The 20161-nt window shown below is 35.5% G+C and overlaps 1 protein-coding gene across 7 annotated transcripts in view; it reads left to right on the top strand.

Annotated features, from left to right (window-relative positions):
* The window catches only part of CEP350 (centrosomal protein 350), a 136941-nt gene that overhangs the window by 98409 nt on the left and 18371 nt on the right, over positions 1–20161 (top strand). For all 7 annotated transcript variants that reach the window (XR_003794335.1, XM_029227710.1, XM_029227707.1 and 4 more), the window contains 8 exons: positions 1155–1366; positions 3676–3820; positions 8326–8486; positions 11332–11468; positions 14436–14518; positions 15506–17508; positions 18364–18771; positions 18872–19018. Coding sequence is in view for 6 of the 7 variants with exons in the window: in XM_029227710.1 (XP_029083543.1) it covers positions 1155–1366; positions 3676–3820; positions 8326–8486; positions 11332–11468; positions 14436–14518; positions 15506–17508; positions 18364–18771; positions 18872–19018 (3296 nt within the window). In the remaining variant the exon portion in view is untranslated. The remainder of the gene's footprint in view (positions 1–1154; positions 1367–3675; positions 3821–8325; positions 8487–11331; positions 11469–14435; positions 14519–15505; positions 17509–18363; positions 18772–18871; positions 19019–20161) is intronic.

The raw sequence follows: 20161 nt of genomic DNA, 5'->3' as shown, positions 1-20161 counted from the left end.
CGTGGGGTACACACTGTCCTGTCCTCTCCTGCTCCTCCAATCTGGGAGGGTGCCTCCCTGCTGACTTTCCTGATCTCCCTGCGTTCCCTCCTATGCCCCCAAGGACCTACGTGGCCTGGAGGGGGACTTTGGAGGACAGGGGACCGGCTTGGGAGCTCAACAGGCTCCCTCTGCCCAAGTGGGCGGGGCAATTGCCCTCCAAAAAGACATCTTTTAAAGTTTTTAACTGAAATGCTTTTAGATGTTAGGTCATCCTTGTTTATTGAAGTAAAACATTCTTTGGGTTATAGGTATTTCTTTTGCTAAATAAACTTATTTTATGGATTTCAGGCCCGAAGTCTTCAGTGATATTTTTGGAATTGAGTATACCAAATGTTATCAGTATTGACCCAAAGTGTGATATAACCTAATCTTTGTGGAACATTGTATCCATAGTGATAAAGAAGGAAAGCAGTGTACATTCTTAAGGTTAGACAAGTATAATGTCAAGAATTTTATGTTAAGTGTCAAAAGTATTTGTTTTTTTAGAGGAGAGGCCACAATGGACAGGAAATTCCAGAGGCAAGGCAGTGCTACAAGTTCTGAAAGTGCTGAGTAAAATTCATAATATATCTCCATCATGCATGCAGTTCATTCATTTTTATTGCTGTGCAGCATTTCAGTTTATAAATATACCACAATTTACTTATTTTACTTAGTTTTTGACTATTATAACAATACTACTAGTAACCATGTACATGTTTCCTGCTGCATGTATACAAGATTTATCTAGGATTTATACCTAGAAGTGGAATTGCTAGATCACAGAGTGTTTTCATCTTTGCCAAATACTCCCAAATTTCTTTCCAAAGTGGTTGGGTTAATTCCATTTCTAAATGAATATATGAGTTGTAATTGCTGTGCATCTTTACATTCAGGTTGTCAGTCATTATCATTGCTGATTATATGTTACAGATATCTTCTCTCAGTTTGCATCAGCCAAAATTCTTAGACTAATGGATATTATAGTAAATGTGATTCACTAAGTGGTGGGATTAAAAATTATATCTAAATGCAGCTAATGAAATTATGCTAAAAACGAATGTGAAGTTTAACAGATGAACATGTCCCTTGACCAAGATTGTGTACTTTTTCTTGTTTTCACCCTCTTCTAGAAATAGTGAGTGAAACAGAATCTCCAGTACCTTCCTACTCTCATCTACACAGTGAAAGCTCTATTCCAGAAGAATTGGGCAGCCCTGCTGTTGAATATATACCATCTGAATCTATAGTTCAGGAGCAGCCTGGAAGTCCAGATCACAGTATACTTACTGAAGAAATGGTTTTTTCACAAGAACTGGAATCTTCTACCTCGCCTAGTAAACATGTAAGTTAATATATATTTATATCTTAAAGCTTCTTTAGAAAAAAACCTGCCTGAAAGGTATATTATTAACAGTTATATTCTTGCTATTAAGGACAGCATTGACTATCACCCATACCTGTAACATATACTATATGACATTTGAGTAGAAATAAAGCTTTTCCTTGACTCCTAAAGATTTATAAATATATGAATTTTAGCTTTAGGGGCAGTTTTAAAATTATATGCTGTGAAGTTTTTAATATTTAGGGGATAGGAACTTCTAAAGTTTTTAATAAAGATAATATGTGAGACAATACAAGTTCTTATTATAGTCTGTTTTGTCATGTAATAGAAACAATAAGACCTTAAACCACACCAGTGTGCCTTTTCTTTTTTTTTTTTTAACATCTTTATAGGAGTATAATTGCTTTACAATGGTGTGTTAGTTTCTGCTTCACAACAAAATGAATCAGTTATATATATATATATGTTCCCATATCTCTTCCCGCTTGCGTCTCCCTCCCTCCCACGCTCCCTATCCCACCCCTCTAGGTGGTCACAAAACACTGAGCTGATCTCCCTGTGCTATGCAGCTGCTTCCCACTAGCTATCTCTTTTACATGTGGTAGTGTATATATGTCAGTGCTACTCTCTCACTTCGACCCAGCTTATCCTTCCCCCTCCCCGTGTCCTCAAGTCCATTCTCTACATCTGTGTCTTTATTCCTGTCCTGCCCCTGGGTTCATCAGAACCATTTTTTTTTTTTTAGATTCCATATATATGTGTTAGCATACGGTATTTGTTTTTCTCTTTCTGACTTACTTCACTCTGTATGACAGACTCTAGGTCCATCCACCTCAATACAAATAGTTCAATTTTGTTTCTTTTTATAGCATAATAATATTAAATATTATAAGTGAACACAAACATTGTTAAAGCCTCTTTGTGTTTAAAAAAAAGAATCCACCTAAATTCAGTGTGTCTTAAAGTCACTTCTATATTAAGAAGTAATATTTATTGAGTGTTTACTTACCAAGTGCCAGGTAGTATGCTGAATGCCTTATGTAGATTATCCTCACAACAATTCTTTAGATTTTAAGCCCCACTCTGGAGCTTAGCAGGCTAAGAAACTTGCCCATAGTCACAGGGATAGGAAGTGGTGATAGCTAGGAATCAAATCAGACATTCTCACTTCCACTTGATATCAAGGTAGAAATTACACCCTTTGTAATAAATAATCTCATTTGGGCAGTCTTCTTATGCTCTTTTTCTTCCCTTCCCGCTTCCATTTCTCCTTCTTTCCTTCCATAAAAGTAGTACATTAGTATATGTAAATTTTGTTTCAGTTTTATTGACATGCAATTGACACACAGCACTGTGTGAGTTAAAGGTGTACAGCATAATAACTTGACATATATATATATTGTGAAATGATTACCACAATAAGTTTAGTTAATATCCATCACCTCATATAGTTACAAAAAGTTTTTTTCCTTGTGATGAGAACTTTTAGGATCTACTCTTTTAGCACCTTTCAAATATACCATATAGCAGTGTTAACTATAGTCATCATGTTGTACATTACATCCCCAGTACCTATATGTCTTATAACTGGAAGCTTATACTTTTCGACCAGCTTCACCCAGTTCCCCCACCTCTCCACCCCCACCTCTGGTGACCACAAGTCTGATCTCTTTTTCTATGAGTTTGGGTTTTTTTAGATTCCACATATAAGTGAGATCATATAGTATTTGTCTTTCTCTCTCTGACTTATTTCACTTAGTACAGTGCCCTCAAGATCCATCCGTGTTGTCTCAAATGACAGGATTTCTGGTTTGTTTGGGTTTTTTAATGGCTAAATAGTATTTGTGTGTGTGCATGTGTGTGTGTTTGTGTGTGTGTGTATGTCATATTTTCTTTATCCATTCATCTGTTGATGAAGACCTACCGTATGATCCAGCAAATGCAGTTCTGGATATATATCTGAAGGAAGTGAAATTACTATGTCGAAGAGATAGCTGCACCCCCATATTTAGTATTTTTAAAGTTAAAACGAATAAGGGGGTAAGTATCACTGATTCAGTAGCCACTCATAATTTATTATAAACATTTTTTAAAAGCATGCTTTTTTTATAACTTTTTTCTCTACCTTTAAAAAAGTCAAGATCTTATCCTTAGTATATTTTGCAAACTTTTTTCACTTTTTATTTCATAAAGTTATTTAAAACTCTTTGTAAATATTATCTTCAACTGGTTCGTATCTTGAATTTTAAATAGAATTTTACAGCTGTATCACAAAACGGTTCCCATTTGATTTTCTGTTTGAACAGTCACCTCCTAAAAGCTGCACATCTGTGTCAAAGCAGGAGTCTAGCAAAGGAAGTCATAGAACTGGAGGACAATGTCGTCTACCCGTCAAGTCCCATCAACACTGTTATAGTTGGTCAGATGAGTCATTATCTATGACACAGTCAGGTAAGACTAACAAGGAGGAGTTAGTTTTCTTTGCACTATATTTGAATTCCTCTTTAATAAGCTTTGTCTAACTGTATGGCTGGTAAAATGTTATTGTTTGTTTCATTTGTAAAGACTTTATTCTTGCCAAGACTAAATCGCATAATTCTTTGCTTTTCATTGATAATTATGTCCCTAATTACACCAATATGATAAATTGTTACATTCTTGGATGTTAATAGTCATTTATTCATCACACATTCTTTGAATTTTTGGTGTGTGTCAGGCACTGCTTATGTGTTCCCATAGTGCTCTGCTCTTCAACTTGTTGTACCAGGCAACACATAAATTGTAATCAAACTTTACACAGCAGGTTTCCCCTACTAGAATATAGACTTCTGCAAAGGAAAGTCCTATGTTTTAACAGTTGTAGCACCAGGCCCTAGCAGGTACTTTGCATTGCACATAGTAGGTATTTATTAAACGTTTCTTGAATGATTTAATGATGACAGTGAGGAGAAATAGGAGGTGGTAGAGCAGGGTAGCATAAGACTAAAGGGAGGAAAAGTAGAGAAGAGACTGCACATGGCAGTGGAGAGCATTATCTGTTTTCCCATAACCTCCATCATACTGTAAATCTCTGTGGCATATAGATTATGAAAGAATAAACAGCCTTTACTCTAGAAGACTTGATTCAAGGCGTTGATCGTGGGAGGCATATCTAGACAGACAATACTTGGTTTATGTAGGATTCTGAGGAAGATTAATACCATGTTGAGTGTATGTCTTTTGAGTTCATTTTCAGTTTTCTTTTGAGAGTAGACATTTAGTAAAGGAAAAGTGAAAAATACTATTCATTTTTTGATCTTTGATTCTATTCTGTACCCCCTTTGTTTTCAATGTTTTAAGCAGTAATAAATCATGGATTTTTTCTGCATGCCCATATTTATAGATCTCCTTTATTCTTTGAATAACTGCATAATATTTCAAAGGGTAGGTATACCATAATTTATTTAACCATTTCCCTAGTGATAGTCATGTAGGTTTTCTCAAAATTTTCAATATTTCAAATAATGCTGTAATGAACATCTTCATTTATATAGATCCCTGTTGAATATTTCAGTAGGAATAAATTCTTAGAAATGGAATTACTGGATCAAGCCAGTAATTAAAGTTGAAGAATGTTGTCTGTCATATTTAAATTGTTTTTTTAAAGATTTATTTATTGTTTATTGTATTTATTTTGGGGTGTGTCAGGTCTTAGTTGCGGCACGCGGGATCTTTGTTGAGACATGGGGTATCTTCATTGTGGTGCGTGGGCTTCTCTCTAGTTGTGGTGTGCAGATTTCTCTCTAGTTGTGGCATGCAGGTTTTCTCTTCTCTAGTTGTGGCGCATGGGTTCCAGAGCGTGTAGGCTCTGTAGTTGGCAGCATGCGGGCTCTAGTTGAGGCGCGTGAGCTCAGTAGTTGTGGCACACAGCTTAGTTGCCCCGCGGCATGTGGGATCTTAGTTTCCTGACCAGGGATTGAACCCACGTTCCCTGCATTGCAAGGCAGATTCTTTACCACTGGACCACCAGGGAAGTCCCTGTCTGTCATATTTATCTGTTGCAAGTGATTAGCATTTTTATATATTTGCTTTCATGTACTTTGGTGAAGAGTTACTGCCAGTAGAATAATATGTCACTGGACATAAACTTAATACTTGAAAATATGGATTCTCATCATGGCTCTATTACATACTGATGACTCTCTTTAAGTTTCCTTCCCATATTAGATAATCTTTTCTATCTGTAGCAATGGAAAATAATATCTTAACCATCCTTGCATGAGTTATGCAACAAGGATTAATGATAATATTTATAAGATACTGTTTTATTGGTAAAACATATTTAAGCAAGAACAGCTTTAGAAAAACAGCTCTGAGATTTTTCACCTATAATGCCATCTACCTATTCATGATGACATCATTTATATGCAGTATTTATGGAAGTGGTAAATTTTAATGTAGTGGAGTTATATAATACCTTTCTCACTTAAGTGATGGAGAGTTTGTTATCAGCCAAATTAATACAGTCAGCATGTGTCAGATAATCAAACTTAATTTTTTTTTCTTCTTTTTTTTGCGGTACACGGGCCTCTCACTGTTGTGGCCTCTCCCATTGCGGAGCACAGGCTCCGGACGCGCAGGCTCAGCGGCCATGGCTCACAGGCCCAGCCGCTCCGCGGCATGTGGGATCTTCCCGGACTGGGGCACGAACCCATGTCCCCTGCATCGGCAGGTGGACTCTCAACCACTGCACCACCAGGGAAGCCCCCGAACTTAATTTTTGATTGAGTTATTCTGTCCATCTGCTTATTCTGTCTTGATGTGTTTCAACAAACTGAAGTATCATTTACCTGCCACTTCCCCTGTCCCCTCACCTTCCAAAAAACCCTGTAGGAGAGAATTTCATAAAGACAATGCATTCATCTAGAAAGTCGCTTGGATTAAAAAAAAAAAATTATAGAGATTCTCTTAGATGTTACTGATGATAAACACTGTTGTAATACTAGATTTGGGCATATATAAAATGTATTCCCATTCACTCTCATAGACTTTTACTTAATCTCTACCGTTCATTTGTAGGATTTTCGTTTCTTTAGTACTTAAAAATAAAAACATTTCCCAAGGTCTTTCATCTAAAACGTGAAGTTTCTCATCATCTGCTATTAAATCTTCACAATCATAGACGATAAAGGTATTTTTATTTTAAAAAATCACTGTTGACATATCCAATTTTTAAAATATATTCATTTAAAATAAACTTTTTGGGGGCAGAGTTGAAACTAAGTCTGTGGGAGTGTAGTAGTCTCCTATAAAATTTTATCAAAGTAACATCTCAAGTTTTGGAAGCACATAAAGAATACACAGTTAAAAGAATACACAGCTGTAGAAGATGCAAAGATATGGGTTTATACTTCATTTTAGAAAGATTATAATTTTTTGCCCAGCCTACAGTCCTACCCCCAATTATTGTACTAGAATCATCAGTTAAATCACTGTAAAGCTTAACGCTAAGGTTCAGAGTCTTTTACCCCTGAAACCAATTGATTATTTTCTTCAGAAATTAAAAGAAAGCATGAGCAGGATATTCAGTTGATATCTCATCTCTACAACCTTTTTTAGTTTTAAACCAAAAAATATGTTACATAAAATATGGCTACATAAAAATGTTTTATGTGTGCTAATACTACCACCATTTACTGAGCTGTAATAGTAGTCCAGGTACTGTGCTACATGCTTTATATACCTTATTTAATTTTCACATCAATTCTAGAAATTGGTAAGTGTCAAACACCTTACCGATTACTAGTAATAGATCCTGAGTTGAAAATGGCCTTTATTGTTACTTCATTTTATGAGTGTTGATCACTAAGTAGTAAACTTTGCCCATGCTAAGGGCTCAGTCTGATGCCACTACTGGTATAAGATGGATATAACTTCCCAGTATACCTTAAGTCAGGACATAAAAGTGGCAGGAACTTAGATGTCATTATTTGTAATCCAGATATTTAGATCACATTGCAAAAAAAGACTATTATCTTTTTAAAATAAATTCTGTGACTAGTTCTATGCAGTTTAATCTGAAGTGCTTGAAAAAACCTGATTGTTTATGATATAATGTTGTAATGTACATCTGAGTCTTCAGATTTGTATACAATAGTATTTCTCTTATAAGACTCTTAAATGTCTCACTCATTAAATGACACCATTGTGTGATTCAGGGAGGAGGTGTGAGGAACAGTTTTTTTTTTCTATATAATTTCCATGTGTAGTGAAATAAACAGTGTTTTTAAATGATACTTATTTTTATAAGATATGCATGACACTTACAATGAAATGTCTTTTTCATTATTTTGCTATGACTGGACATCTACTTTATGTGTATATATGTGTCTGAATTGTTGGGAAGAAAATAAGATTTAACTAGTTTCATTTCAGTTATTTTAAATATTTTAAGAACTTCCAAAGAAAGCTTACCGCAGAGTATATTTCTTTATAATTTTTCTCTCTCCTTTTATGTGATGTTAAGACATCAGCTGATGACTCACAATCAATTTAAAATGTTAAAATTCCACTTTGATTTTAATATGACTTAAAAACTATCAAACTACTATTAATAGCCAAGAGGAAGTACAGTTAAATATGGCTGTCTTGTCACCAGGAACTAAATCCTTGCAGAATGTCCAAAGTTCACTAACCAAAAGTTTTTCAACTTCCAGCTGCTTATCTTATCAAGAACAGGGTACCTTGAGATTTATTTGCAGTTTCAAATAGTGCAATTAGAAAATGAAAACAGATAGGAAGACACCCACCCTCCCCATAGAGATTTAGGGGAAAAGAAAGGATGCAAATCACTAATAATTTTTTTCTGAAGCTCAAATTTTAAATGTTAGATTGACTTTACATTGGTGCTTTTTATTAATAGTTACTGAGTTAACTTTATTTTTAAGTTAAATAAAAAGATTCTGTATCTCTTTTAGAAACTACATCTGACCAGAGTGACATTGAAGGTAGGATCAGAGCCCTGAAGGATGAGCTGCGGAAAAGAAAATCAGTTGTGGACCAACTGAAGAAGGAACAGAAAAAAAGGCAAAAGGAAAGACTGAAAGCCCAAGAAGCCAGTCTAATCAAACAATTGGAGGTTAGAAATAAGAAGAAAGGGGTTTAATTTCAAGGCTAATGTAAATGTGAACCCTGAAATGTTTTTAGTGTTTTTAATAAAGTAATGGATTAGAATTTTTCAATATTAATTTTGTACCACATTTTAACCTAACTTTAAAAAGAAATCTGAACAAACTCTTGCTTGAAAGATTAAATTAAATATTAAATTAAAATGTTAAATATTATAATATCAGGTATTAAAGTAAACAGTAAAAGTATTAAAATAAGTTTTTTTCTAAAGAAGAAAGATTAGGCCTATGAAAGAAAAATTGATATCCGTGTCCTCTAAAGCAAAGAACCATTAGATAAATAATCCAAGCTATTGGAACTGTTACTGCCTTTTTTTTTTTTTTTAAAGCGGAGTGGTGTTTCATGCCACACGACTTATTAGTACGACTCTTTGTACTGTTTGAATGGCTCCTAAATAATAACTCTAAACTTGACTTTCCTTAACTCTAGCAACCTTCCCTGATCCTACCCCAGTCTGGAAACCTAGTTTTTATGTCTTCCTCATTCTGTTTTCTCCCATCCATTCAGTCACCAGATCCCACTGATACTTTTTTCATAAATCTTCTTGCTTGTCCCTTTCCATTCCTACTGCCATCAAGCTATTTGGGGCCCTTATGTCCTCTTGCCTCTGTTGTTTACATAGCCTCTTAAATGTCCCTGCCTCTGGTCGCTTCCCTATAGCTTACATGCATTCTGCCAGCCTAGTGTTCCTAAACACCACATTTGTTATAGAACCGGTCTGAACTTCCTGCTCATCATAAGAATCCCTTCTCATGGCCTGACCTGATCATTCAGCTTCTCTCCAGACACTTCCAGTAATAGCAAATTTCAGATTTTCAAGGCAGTTGGTTTCATCGGTTGGACTCGAGGTGCTCTAAGTGTTAGAAAGCTCTTTGTTATGCTTAGCCAGAATTTCTGTTCTTTTAATCATCCTTGTGTGGTAACACCAAACATGTGTCCTCCTACATTAATTAATCAGGTGCATATTTATGTGCTGGAAACTCAGCTAATTACTTTACACGTATTTTTCATTTTATCCTCAAAGTAACAAGGTGTAGATATTACTATCCCTCTTTTACAGATGAGGAAACTAAGTTTTAGTGAGATTAATGATATCCAGAGACACACAGCTCACATGTGTTAAAACTAGGATTTTAATCTAGCTCGAATTCCAAATTCTGTGCCCCTGCTGTTACACTACATTATCTTCCACATAGAAAATAGACCTGCTAACAGATCTGGAGAAGATAGACATTTACACAGGCACACAATACAGAGATGGGAATGGGAATTGTAACTTGCACATATGTTTAGAAGTAAGAAAAAGTGGTTAAGATTCAGTGGCCATGCTGAGAAGTTCATGTTGGAAAGTAGTGAGGAACAAAATTTAAAAATAAAGATCATGTTCAGGGCCTTAGAAACCAGACTGATAAGTTTGGACTTCATCCTATATAGGTCTGTAGTGTTCAACCTGACTATACATTAGAATTAACTGAGGAGATTTTTTGAAAAATACAAATATCCAGGCTCACTTCCAGAGATTTTGATTTAATTGGTCTAGGGTGGGGCCCAGGACTTAAAAGTACTGCTATAGGTCATGTGGAGCCATTGAAAGCTAAATGAAATACTGTTAGATTGAATGGCATTGCCCAAAAAGTTCATTAATAGGTATGTCACCCGGAAGGATATCTAGAGAAGGATACAAAAGATCCATCTCATTCAACGTTCTATTAAACGGTTTAAATAAAGGCAAAAGAAAGTTCTGTATTTAGATTTTACAATTATAGTATATGATAGAGAAATATATAATACATAGCAGTTCGTATGAAAAAAACCTTTTGGATTTTATTTGATCACATATTTAATAAATGAACGACACTCATATAAGTATAGCTTTCAGATCTGAGAAACCATTGTCCTTATGTATACCTAGCTAGCCAAATCATCTAGCTGTAGTATACGTTTAATACCAATGTTTATCAAAACATTGACAGTTCAGAGGAAGGTAACATAGACGGTGATAGTTATAAAACTAGTGATTTTAGCCTAAGTTTTAGGGAACTGCAGCAGTTGACAAACATCCATTTGCTCATTCACTCAGCCTTCTTTGAGCCAGACACTGTGAATAGGTACTGGACATATCGTGTTGAGCAAAACAGCTGTAGTCTTAAATGTGAGAGAAGTAAAAGTAGGGATTAATTTTAGCCTAGAAAACTGAGGAGGTTTTTCTAATAGAAGGAGGGCTTCCCTTAGATTTCATTCAAGTTAGAATTATAAATTAGTGAAGTTTTGTTTACAGAATGGCTAATGACTAAGAAATATTTTTGCAATTCTATATTATTATACTCCCAACCACTCCCTTCTCTCTCCTTGAAATTTGTATTCCTGAAGTGCTCACCCCTTAAGAAGCTTACTGCCATTGAAACTTAGTGTAAAGGCTAAACTTCTTAAAAATACCAGGAACGTATTAAGGCATCCTTTAAAGAATAATTATATAATTAGCTAAAGAAGTTTTTTAATGTGGCACGGCCTGAACTATTGCTTCAAAAGTATTAAATAAACTTCTGTAGACTGAGACTGTCATTTCCTAATTGATATTAGTATTACAATTATACAGCTTGCTTATACATAGACTATTTCAAGAAGGCTATACAAGTAACTGATTTTAGAACTCTGGGAAATAATACTGATGCAGGGAGAAAGAATTTTATATCTTTTTTACGGTTTGAATATTTTACCATAAAATATACTATTTTATAATTTAAGATAGTTTAAAAAATTCTGTGTAGTGACTCCTTTGATTTTTCTAAACTTAGTCATATGATGAATTCATTAAGAAAACTGAAGCCGAGCTTAGCCGAGATTTGGAAACATCACCAACAGCCAAGCCTCAGATTAAAACGCTCTCCTCAGCTTCTGAAAAACCCAAGATCAAGCCCCTTCCACTACACAGGTAGAAATTTTTGATAACTAACCTATATTCTGCCTTGTTTGAGAAAGGAATAAGGAAAGGTTTTGAGTAGAAGCTATCTTTTAGGTAACTGTGAAATTGTAGAAGTGAAAATATTGGTCTATATTTTCAGTTTCACTAAAGTAAATTTGTTATTTATGATATAATCACAAATAAAATTTATAATAAGATACAGATTTAAAAATATATTTTGAATCCTGAAATCTGATGGGAGCTGTAAAAATAGTACTCTCCAGCATTGCTATTATAGCATTGTAAGTTGGTATAGTTGTTTTGGAAAACAATTCGGCAATGTTTCAAAAGTCAAAAACAATCTGTAACTTTTGACTCAGTAATTCCACTTCTGAAAATCTAGCTTGAGAAAATATGGGCTATCAAAAATATCTATTTACATGAATATGTTTATCATAACATCTTTTATATTATGTTTATAACATAAACACTGGAAGCAGCCTTTATGTCCAGAACTGGTGAATAGCCCAGTAAATGATGGTTCTTTCCAGGGATAGAATATTATGCAATCAGTGAATACAAATACAGAAGATACAAAGTAGCACTATTAGAATATATAATATGGTATATAAGAAAGTCAGGTAGTAATATTTAAACTAAATTTTGAGTGAGTAGAGGTTATATAGGTAAGTGGGACTGAGAAATAGGGGATATTTCAGAGAGAAGGGCACTCATGAGTGACCAGAAGCAACAGAGAGCTTGGCATATCATGGAAGCTGAACATCATAGGATGTAGCTGGAGTTAGGAGAAGAGACTGGAAAAATAAAAGACAAATTGTGATAACCTTGTACTCACGCATTCTTAGTAGTTTCTAATTTACTTTTTTAGAAGATGTGACGCTGTTAAATTTTTTTTTAAAGCATATTTTAGGATATTTTTTAGAAATATTTTAGAAATGTTTTTTAGAAATGTTATAGAGGCTCATTACAATTAATTTAGCATTACCTGGGTTTGAATCCTGACTCCAGTACCAGCTAGCTTTTTAATTTGGGGCAAGTTATTTAACCTGTCTGTGTTTCAATTTTGTAATAGGGATTTAGATCCCTGTACCAACACCTGAGTAATAAACTTGTTATGAGAGTTAAAAGACTTAACTTAGAACAGGGCCTAGCACACAATTAGCACTATGTATTAGTTGTTATTATTATTACTACTAGAATATTGAGGGAAGTGGTAAAAAGAAAAAAGTTTAAATCGTATCATACCTAACTATCCCAAAACAACAAATGTCAACAATTAGATATATTTCCATCTAGGATTTTTTTTTTTTTTTTTTTGCGTTACGTGGACCTCTCACTGTTGTGGCCTCTCCCATTGCGGAGCACAGGCTCTGGACGCGCAGGCTCAGCGGCCATGGCTCACGGGCCTAGCCGCTCCGCGGCATGTGGGATCTTCCCAGACTGGGGCATGAACCCGTGTCCCCTGCATCAGCAGGCGAACTCTCAACTACTGCACCACCAGGGAAGCCCCATCTAGGATTTTTTATGCTTAGATTTTGTGTGTAATTTTGTTACTTATACATTTTTCCTTTATATTACATTATACATAAGTTTTATTTTAATTTCTACAATCCATTGAATGGTTATATAGTTTTATTAACAAGAGAATGGTAGAATCAGATTTCTGTTTAGAGAAATCTTTCTGACTACAATATGAAGGAAAGATAGAAAGGGGTAAGTTTAGAAGCAGGGATAACAGTAGTCTAAGCCAGCCCTCAGATAATCCACTGTAATAAGAATAGAGAATAGGAGATCGATTTTAGGAATTTTTAAGAAGTATACTTTACAAATTAAAGTGCTAGATAGGGAAGCAGGAAAAAGCTGGATGACTCCCGTGTTTCTCTTAAATAGTAGCTTGTTGGGTCAAAGTTCCACTAACCTAAATGGAAAATTAGGTGTTCTTCGGTGGGAGTCTTATGATTTTGGTTTTAAAATGTTAATTTTGAGGTACCTGTAGTTCATCTAAGTGGAATTATCCAGGAAAGATGTTAGCTTTTTAATTTGGGGTGATCAGCATATAGATGGTGGTTGAAGCTATAAATATAACAACATTTGGGTGAAAAAGGTATGCAAATTCAGAGAGAATAAAAGGGAGCCAAGTACTAAATATGATAAGATAGCAACATTTAAGGGGGTTATAAAGAAGTAGGAGTAGAAGCCAAATATTATAACTTAGCAAATAAAAAGAAAGCAAGAAAATGAAGATGGTGAATGTCAACTTAAAGCATGAAAGAGGACAGTAGCACCAGGTGGAGGAATAAAGAATTGAGGGGGAAAAGTCTGCTCAGTATTCTTTAACAACCTAAATGGGAAAAGAATTTTAAAAAGAATAGATATATGTATAACTGAATCACTTTGCTGTATACCTGAAACTAACACAACATTGTAAGTCAACTACAGTCCAATATAAAATAAAAACTTTAAAAAACAAGGAAAAAAAAAGATCAGGGGGGTGGGATTTTTTTGAGGCTTGAGGCATACATATAAGCTGAGGGGGAAAAAGTCACCAGAATGAAGGACTAAAGATTGTAGGAAAAAGAATGGACAGTTGAAGAGTACCATCAATGAGGCTGTGGAAATGTATGGGATTTGGGGCAGAAAGAAGTTTGAACAAATGTGAGAGATACACCTTTTTCTTCCTTGCAGACAGGAGGAAAGGCAGTTGGGATGGCTGTGAATATAGATAAATTTGTAGGTAAAAAGGATGAAGATAAGAAGGGTCATGCTGATGGCCTCTGTTTCTCTCATTAAAAGAGGCAAGATCATCTACTGAGTGTGATGAAGGCCACAAATAGACTTGGTGGAAGTGGCAAAGGTTGGAATACTTCTGCGAAGAAGAAAAAAGAAGCAGTTGTCTAAGAATTGACTGCTTTTTGTTACCAGTTATTACAGTATCAGCAATACATTTATTTCTGTTTATTAATTTTTCTACTTTAGATCTGAAACAGCAAAGAATTGGAAATCACTGACAGAGTCAGAACGTTCCAGAGGATCCCTGGAGTCTATTGCTGAACATGTTGGTATGTAACTAGAAAAAATAATCACATAGTATCTACATAGACTAAAGATTATACAAGTGCCTACAAAATTCCACCTCTACAGCTTTTTGGTTAAAAAGTGAATTTCTTAAAGTTAATAGATTATTTAATATTTTAAGTTACTTTTATATTTTAAAGTGATTTGTTGGTTATGCCTAAGTTATGTGAATCAGTCTTTATTGTCCCAATAACTGATGAAAACTGAGGCATAAAGACATTAATCCAAAATGGCTGAGTGTATCATCAGTATCTAAATTCTCCCTTAATCAGATTTTGTATCTGATTATATATATTTTCAGCCTATGCTGTTTCTCAGTGTAAGTAGTTACATACATTTTTTTTCAATTTAATCCAAAGAAAGATAAGAACTATTGAAAATAAAGTGTAATTCAATGAGGAAATAAAACTGAGACATGAAAAAGCCTACCTAGTAACAATGACAAAACAGAGATTTGAACTTAAAACTTTTAATTCGTGGTTTGTTAGTTCATCAAACCTTATTTTCTTCTTATTTTGCAATTTTAGCTCTTAAAGTGCTATAGTTGCAGAAATAATTGATTTTTTTTCCTTTTTTACATTCAAGAGGTTAGTTGAAGTCCCTGCATTTGTCCTTCCTTCATTGCTTTTGTTTTCAAAGAATATATGTAATATCCATCATACAGTTCTGTTTTTGCATGATTTGAGGATTAACATTTCCATAAACTTTGATCCATTTTTCTTTACTTTGTAAGTTGACAACACTTAAAAAATTTTACCAAACTTTAAATTTTCAGTCATTTTTTAAATGTTCTGTTTATTGTTGGTACAGTATATTCTCTTAAAGGAAAAACTTACCTTATACTGTAACCTGTAAAACAGGTCCTATTTATTGACCAGAGCTTTTTCTCACCAATATTTAGCTTTTATTTAAACTTTGGTTCCAGAAATTGAATTAGATAATTTTGATGTGATCTTTTTTTTCCCTTTAAGATGCTGCATTGGCAGGTTCTGAGAGATCAGTGTCAGAAAGGTCTTTATCTGCATATGCAAAAAGAATGATTGAATTGGACAGTCGAACAGAAGAGCACTTTCAGACTTCTTCTCCAATTCTCAGATCATCAAGGAGAACCAGAGCAGACTCTGGAGATTCTCTAGAAAATGTCCCTTCATTACCTCTTCTCAAAGAATTAACTGCCTCTAATAGAATTCTTGATGTGTCAGATGCCAAGGTTGAAAAAGAATCTAGTCAAAAATCAGAAATACATGAAGTAGAATATGCAAAATTGGAGGAGAGTGCAATTGAAGATGCCTATTCTAAACAATCTAGGAAGCCTGATGTCTTCCTGAAACTAGACCTGGAACAGGGAGATTCATCTGAAATTCTTTCAAGGAAAGATCTTTCTTTAGATTCTATAAATGTTCAGAAAGACTTAGTTAGATTAGCCATTGAAAATCTTCATAAAAAAGAGTCAAAAGAGAGACAGTCAGATCAAGATATGGGTCATAGTGCAAACATCCAATCAGAGAAAGACACTCACATACAAAAGAATATAAAGGGCAGAGACTCATCTTGGTCAGAACATCTTTTTGCATGTAAAGAGATATCATACTCTGAAGATTTTGAAGTATCTTCTTTCAAGAAAGACATTTCAGCTGAATTGTACAAAGATGACTTTGAGGTGACATCTTTGTTGTCACTCAGGAAAGACTCTCAGTCTTGCAGAGAGAAGTCACAGGCAACAAGGATCTCTAGAAGTAGAGCCACTAGCCTTGGTAGTGATGATGAAATCAGTGAGTGCCTCAGTGAGAAAAGCCTTTCTATTCATAGCAATGTCCATTCTGAAAGGCTATTAGAACTCAAGTCCCCCACTGAGCTTATGAAAAGTAAGGAGCGCAGTGATGTAGAGCATGAACAGAGACTTACTGAATCCCCTTCCTTAGCTTCAGCTTCTCTTGCAGATGAGTTACTTGATTTCCACATCGGTGATAGGGTGTTGATTGGCAATGTTCAGCCAGGAACTCTTCGATTCAAAGGTGTGACTAGTTTTGCTAAAGGATTTTGGGCTGGAGTGGAGTTGGATAAACCTGAAGGAAATAACAGTGGAACATATGATGGCATTGTATACTTTGTGTGCAAAGAGAAGCATGGGATTTTTGCTCCTCCTCAAAAAATATCTCACATTTCAGAAAACTTTGATGACTATGTAGACATAAATGAAGATGAAGACTCTTATTCAGATGAACAATATCAATACTATAATCAAGAACAAAAAGATACAGAGGGTCCCAAGTTTGACAGAGAAAAGGATGCGATTGAGTGTTTTTATAAGGAATCTCAACCTAGTATGCATGACACAGAAGCCTCAGTTGACAGAAGCCTTAAAATAGAAACAGACAATATACAGGACATTTCTGGAGTACTTGAAGCCCATATTCACCAGCAGAATTCAGTGGATTCACTGATTTCTTCAAAGGAAAACAAAGACCTTGTTTCTGGTGCCACGGAAAAGGTTTCCACTGCTGTAGAAGGCGATACTTTAGATAATACCTTTTCTGAAGAATTAAGGAAGCAACAGCAGTTTACCGAAAAGGAAGAGAACCTATATCCAGAAGTTTCAGAAAAGCTTTCTACCCCACTTCTGGACCTTTTAGCAAGAGAAAAGAACCAATTGGAAGCCCAGCTAAGGTCACCACCAAGTGAGGAAAAAAAGTCAAAGGAACAACTAGAAACAGTCAGCTTACTGACAGATAGTTTACTAAAAGTCTTTGTGAAGGACACAGTCAATCAACTACAACAAATCAAAAAAGCTAGGAATGAGAAAATCCAGCTTAGCAATCAAGAGCTTCTTGTTGATGATCAAAAGAAAGTACCACCCCAAGGCCTATCCCAGAATCTTGAGGAACAGTCACCAAGTGTCCCAGGTTGCTTCTTAAGGTCTGAATTGGAAGATGAGAAAGAAGAGATTTCCTCACCAGATATGTGTCCTAGACCTGTAAGTATTTTGTCTAGAGAAAATGTCAATTAACCTTGCCTTTATAGTACATTTTAATTCTGTAGCTCCTGATAGGTTTTTTGGTGATGTGTTATTTGTTAAATAAAGATCACTTCACTAGTTTGTAAAGGCCATGTAGCTGTTTTTCTGTCTGAAGTATAATTGTCCTCTATTATGTCATGAGTGGTCACTATAGAGTTGTCATAAACACTGGCAGGTTTATGCTGGGTTGAAAACCCCTGTATACTGTCCACAGATTAGATTCCTTTCCGGATTCACTGAATAAATTTATTCCGTGGAGATTTCCATTGGTTCTCAACCCAGTTCTTTTTTGGCTATGAAATTATTTGTTCACATATCTACTCAGTCATAGTTGCCTTGCAGAAATTACCAGTTGTGATGTTGACTCTGGTAAAACTGAAATGTATCCATTATGACATAGACCATCAACTTATTTAGGTTGCCCATGGACAATTGAACAGCAGTAATGAATTTGAGTAACTTGAGCTAGATAATCACCAAAGGTGAGAATTTTATATCTCATTTCCATATCTCAGAAGCAAAACAGTTCTTCAGAAACAGAATAATGATGATACAAAAAGGAAAAAATGATCAATAAACATTTTATTAAAATCAGTTGTAAGGCTTATGTGAGCAGAATTACAGGAAACAGGATAGTTTTTTCTTAAATTGTTCATTAGTAGCCACCATATTGTTTCTGTCTTGCTTATTTATAGAGAAATAGTGAATATACAAATCATATATTTGCTTTGTCTTTAAAAAAAAAAGCCCAAACTTGTTAAGTGATCTGAGGTTACTAAATGGTGCTCTGTTTGAATGGTTCCATTTCTGTAGGAGAGTCCAGTATTTGGTGCCAGTGGGCAGGAAGAGCTTGCTAAGAGACTTGCTGAACTTGAGATTAGCCGGGAGTTCCTGAGCGTGTTAGGAGATGATCAAGACTGGTTTGATGAAGACTTTGGTTTGAGCTCTTCTCACAAGATACAAAAGAATAAGGCAGAAGAAACAATTGTACCTCTAATGGCAGAACCTAAGGGAGCTCTACAAAAGCCATGTGAAACATTATTGGCAGTCCCACATACTGCGGAGGAAGTAGAAATTCTTGTACACAATGCAGCAGAAGAACTTTGGAATTGGAAAGAATTAGGTCATGATCTTCACAGCATCAGTATTCCTACAAAACTGCTTGGCTGTGCCAGTAAGGGCCTAGATATAGAAAGCACTAGTAAAAGGGTGTACAAACAGGTATGTAACATGGAAGGATAATTCTAATTTTTAAACTTCTCTCTGTTGTCTGAAATTTGGATTCTTAGCCATTTTAATTTGTTTATTTTTCTCTATCAAGGCGGTTTTTGATTTAACAAAAGAGATTTTTGAAGAAATATTTGCCGAGGATCCCAACTTGAATCAGCCTGTCTGGATGAAGCCATGTAGAATCAACTCTAGTTATTTCCGACGAGTGAAAAATCCAAATAACCTTGATGAAATCAAGGTAAACTGAAAAGTGTAGAGTATCTCCTTTTTTGATTTGCTCTTCATTTGTACAGATCTGTAAATGTCATAAAAGCAAGTATTATTATTATTATCTTCTATATTATTCACCATTCTGTCCTCAAGGCCTGTCCCGTAGTAGGTATTCAGTAAATATTTGTTGATGCGTTCAGTCCATGAGCAGTAGAGGGATGAGGGTGAGAGGGATTCCCAAATCCTCAACTTTTTGCAGAACAAATATATATATATATATATATATATATAATAATATTTAAGAAAAAAAATCAGCAAATATTCAGGGAGATAAATTATTGCAATTCATAGGAGTTTTAGGTGAGTTTTTAATGACTTAGAGATAGATATAATATTCTAAAAGTACATGAAAACATGTCATATATCAAACATGCCAACCCTAGACACGTAGATGTTAACTTTCCATCTTTGATTTTGGAGGTTTCAAATTGGTTACGTAGTTTTGAAATATGTGGGAGAGTAATGTGATATACAAAAAGTATTACTTGTTGTCTAAGAAGCCCCTGAAAAGATTAAGTGCCCTTAAGAAAAGATTAAGCTACGAGGACTCTCAACAAACCAACTTTAAAATCACATTGGTGGAGAGAGGGGGAAAGATGGCGGAAGAGTAAGATGTGGAGATCACATTCCTCCCCACAGATACACCAGAAATACATCTACATGTGGAACAACTCCTACAGAGCACCTACTGAACGCTGGCAGAAGATCTCAGACCTCCCAAAAGGCAAGAAACTCCCCACATACCTGGGTAGGGCAAAAGAAAAAAGAATAAACAGAGACAAAAGAATAGAGACAGGACCTGCACCAGTGGGAGGGAGCCATGAAGGAGGAAAGGTTTCCACACACCAGAAGCCCCTTCGCGGGCGGAGACTGCGGGTGGCGGATGGTGGGGAGCTTTGGAGCCGAGGAGGAGAGCGCAGCCACAGGGGTGCGGAGGCCAAAGCGGAGAGATTCCCGCACAGAGGATCGGTGCCGACCAGCCCGAGAGGCTTGTCAGCTCAAGCAGGGGCGGGCGGGGCTGGGAGCTGAGGCTCGGGCTTCGGTCAGAGCGCAGGGAGAGGACTGGCAGTGTGAACACAGCCTGAAGGGGCTAGTGCACCACGGCTAGCCG

The sequence above is a fragment of the Monodon monoceros genome, unplaced genomic scaffold, assembly GCF_005190385.1.
Source record: "Monodon monoceros isolate NGI ecotype Baffin Bay Population unplaced genomic scaffold, NGI_Narwhal_1 Super_Scaffold_18, whole genome shotgun sequence".
Lineage (NCBI taxonomy): Eukaryota > Metazoa > Chordata > Mammalia > Artiodactyla > Monodontidae > Monodon > Monodon monoceros.
The sequence above is the reverse complement of the archived record's forward strand: the minus strand, read 5'-3'. Positions and strand labels throughout refer to the sequence as shown.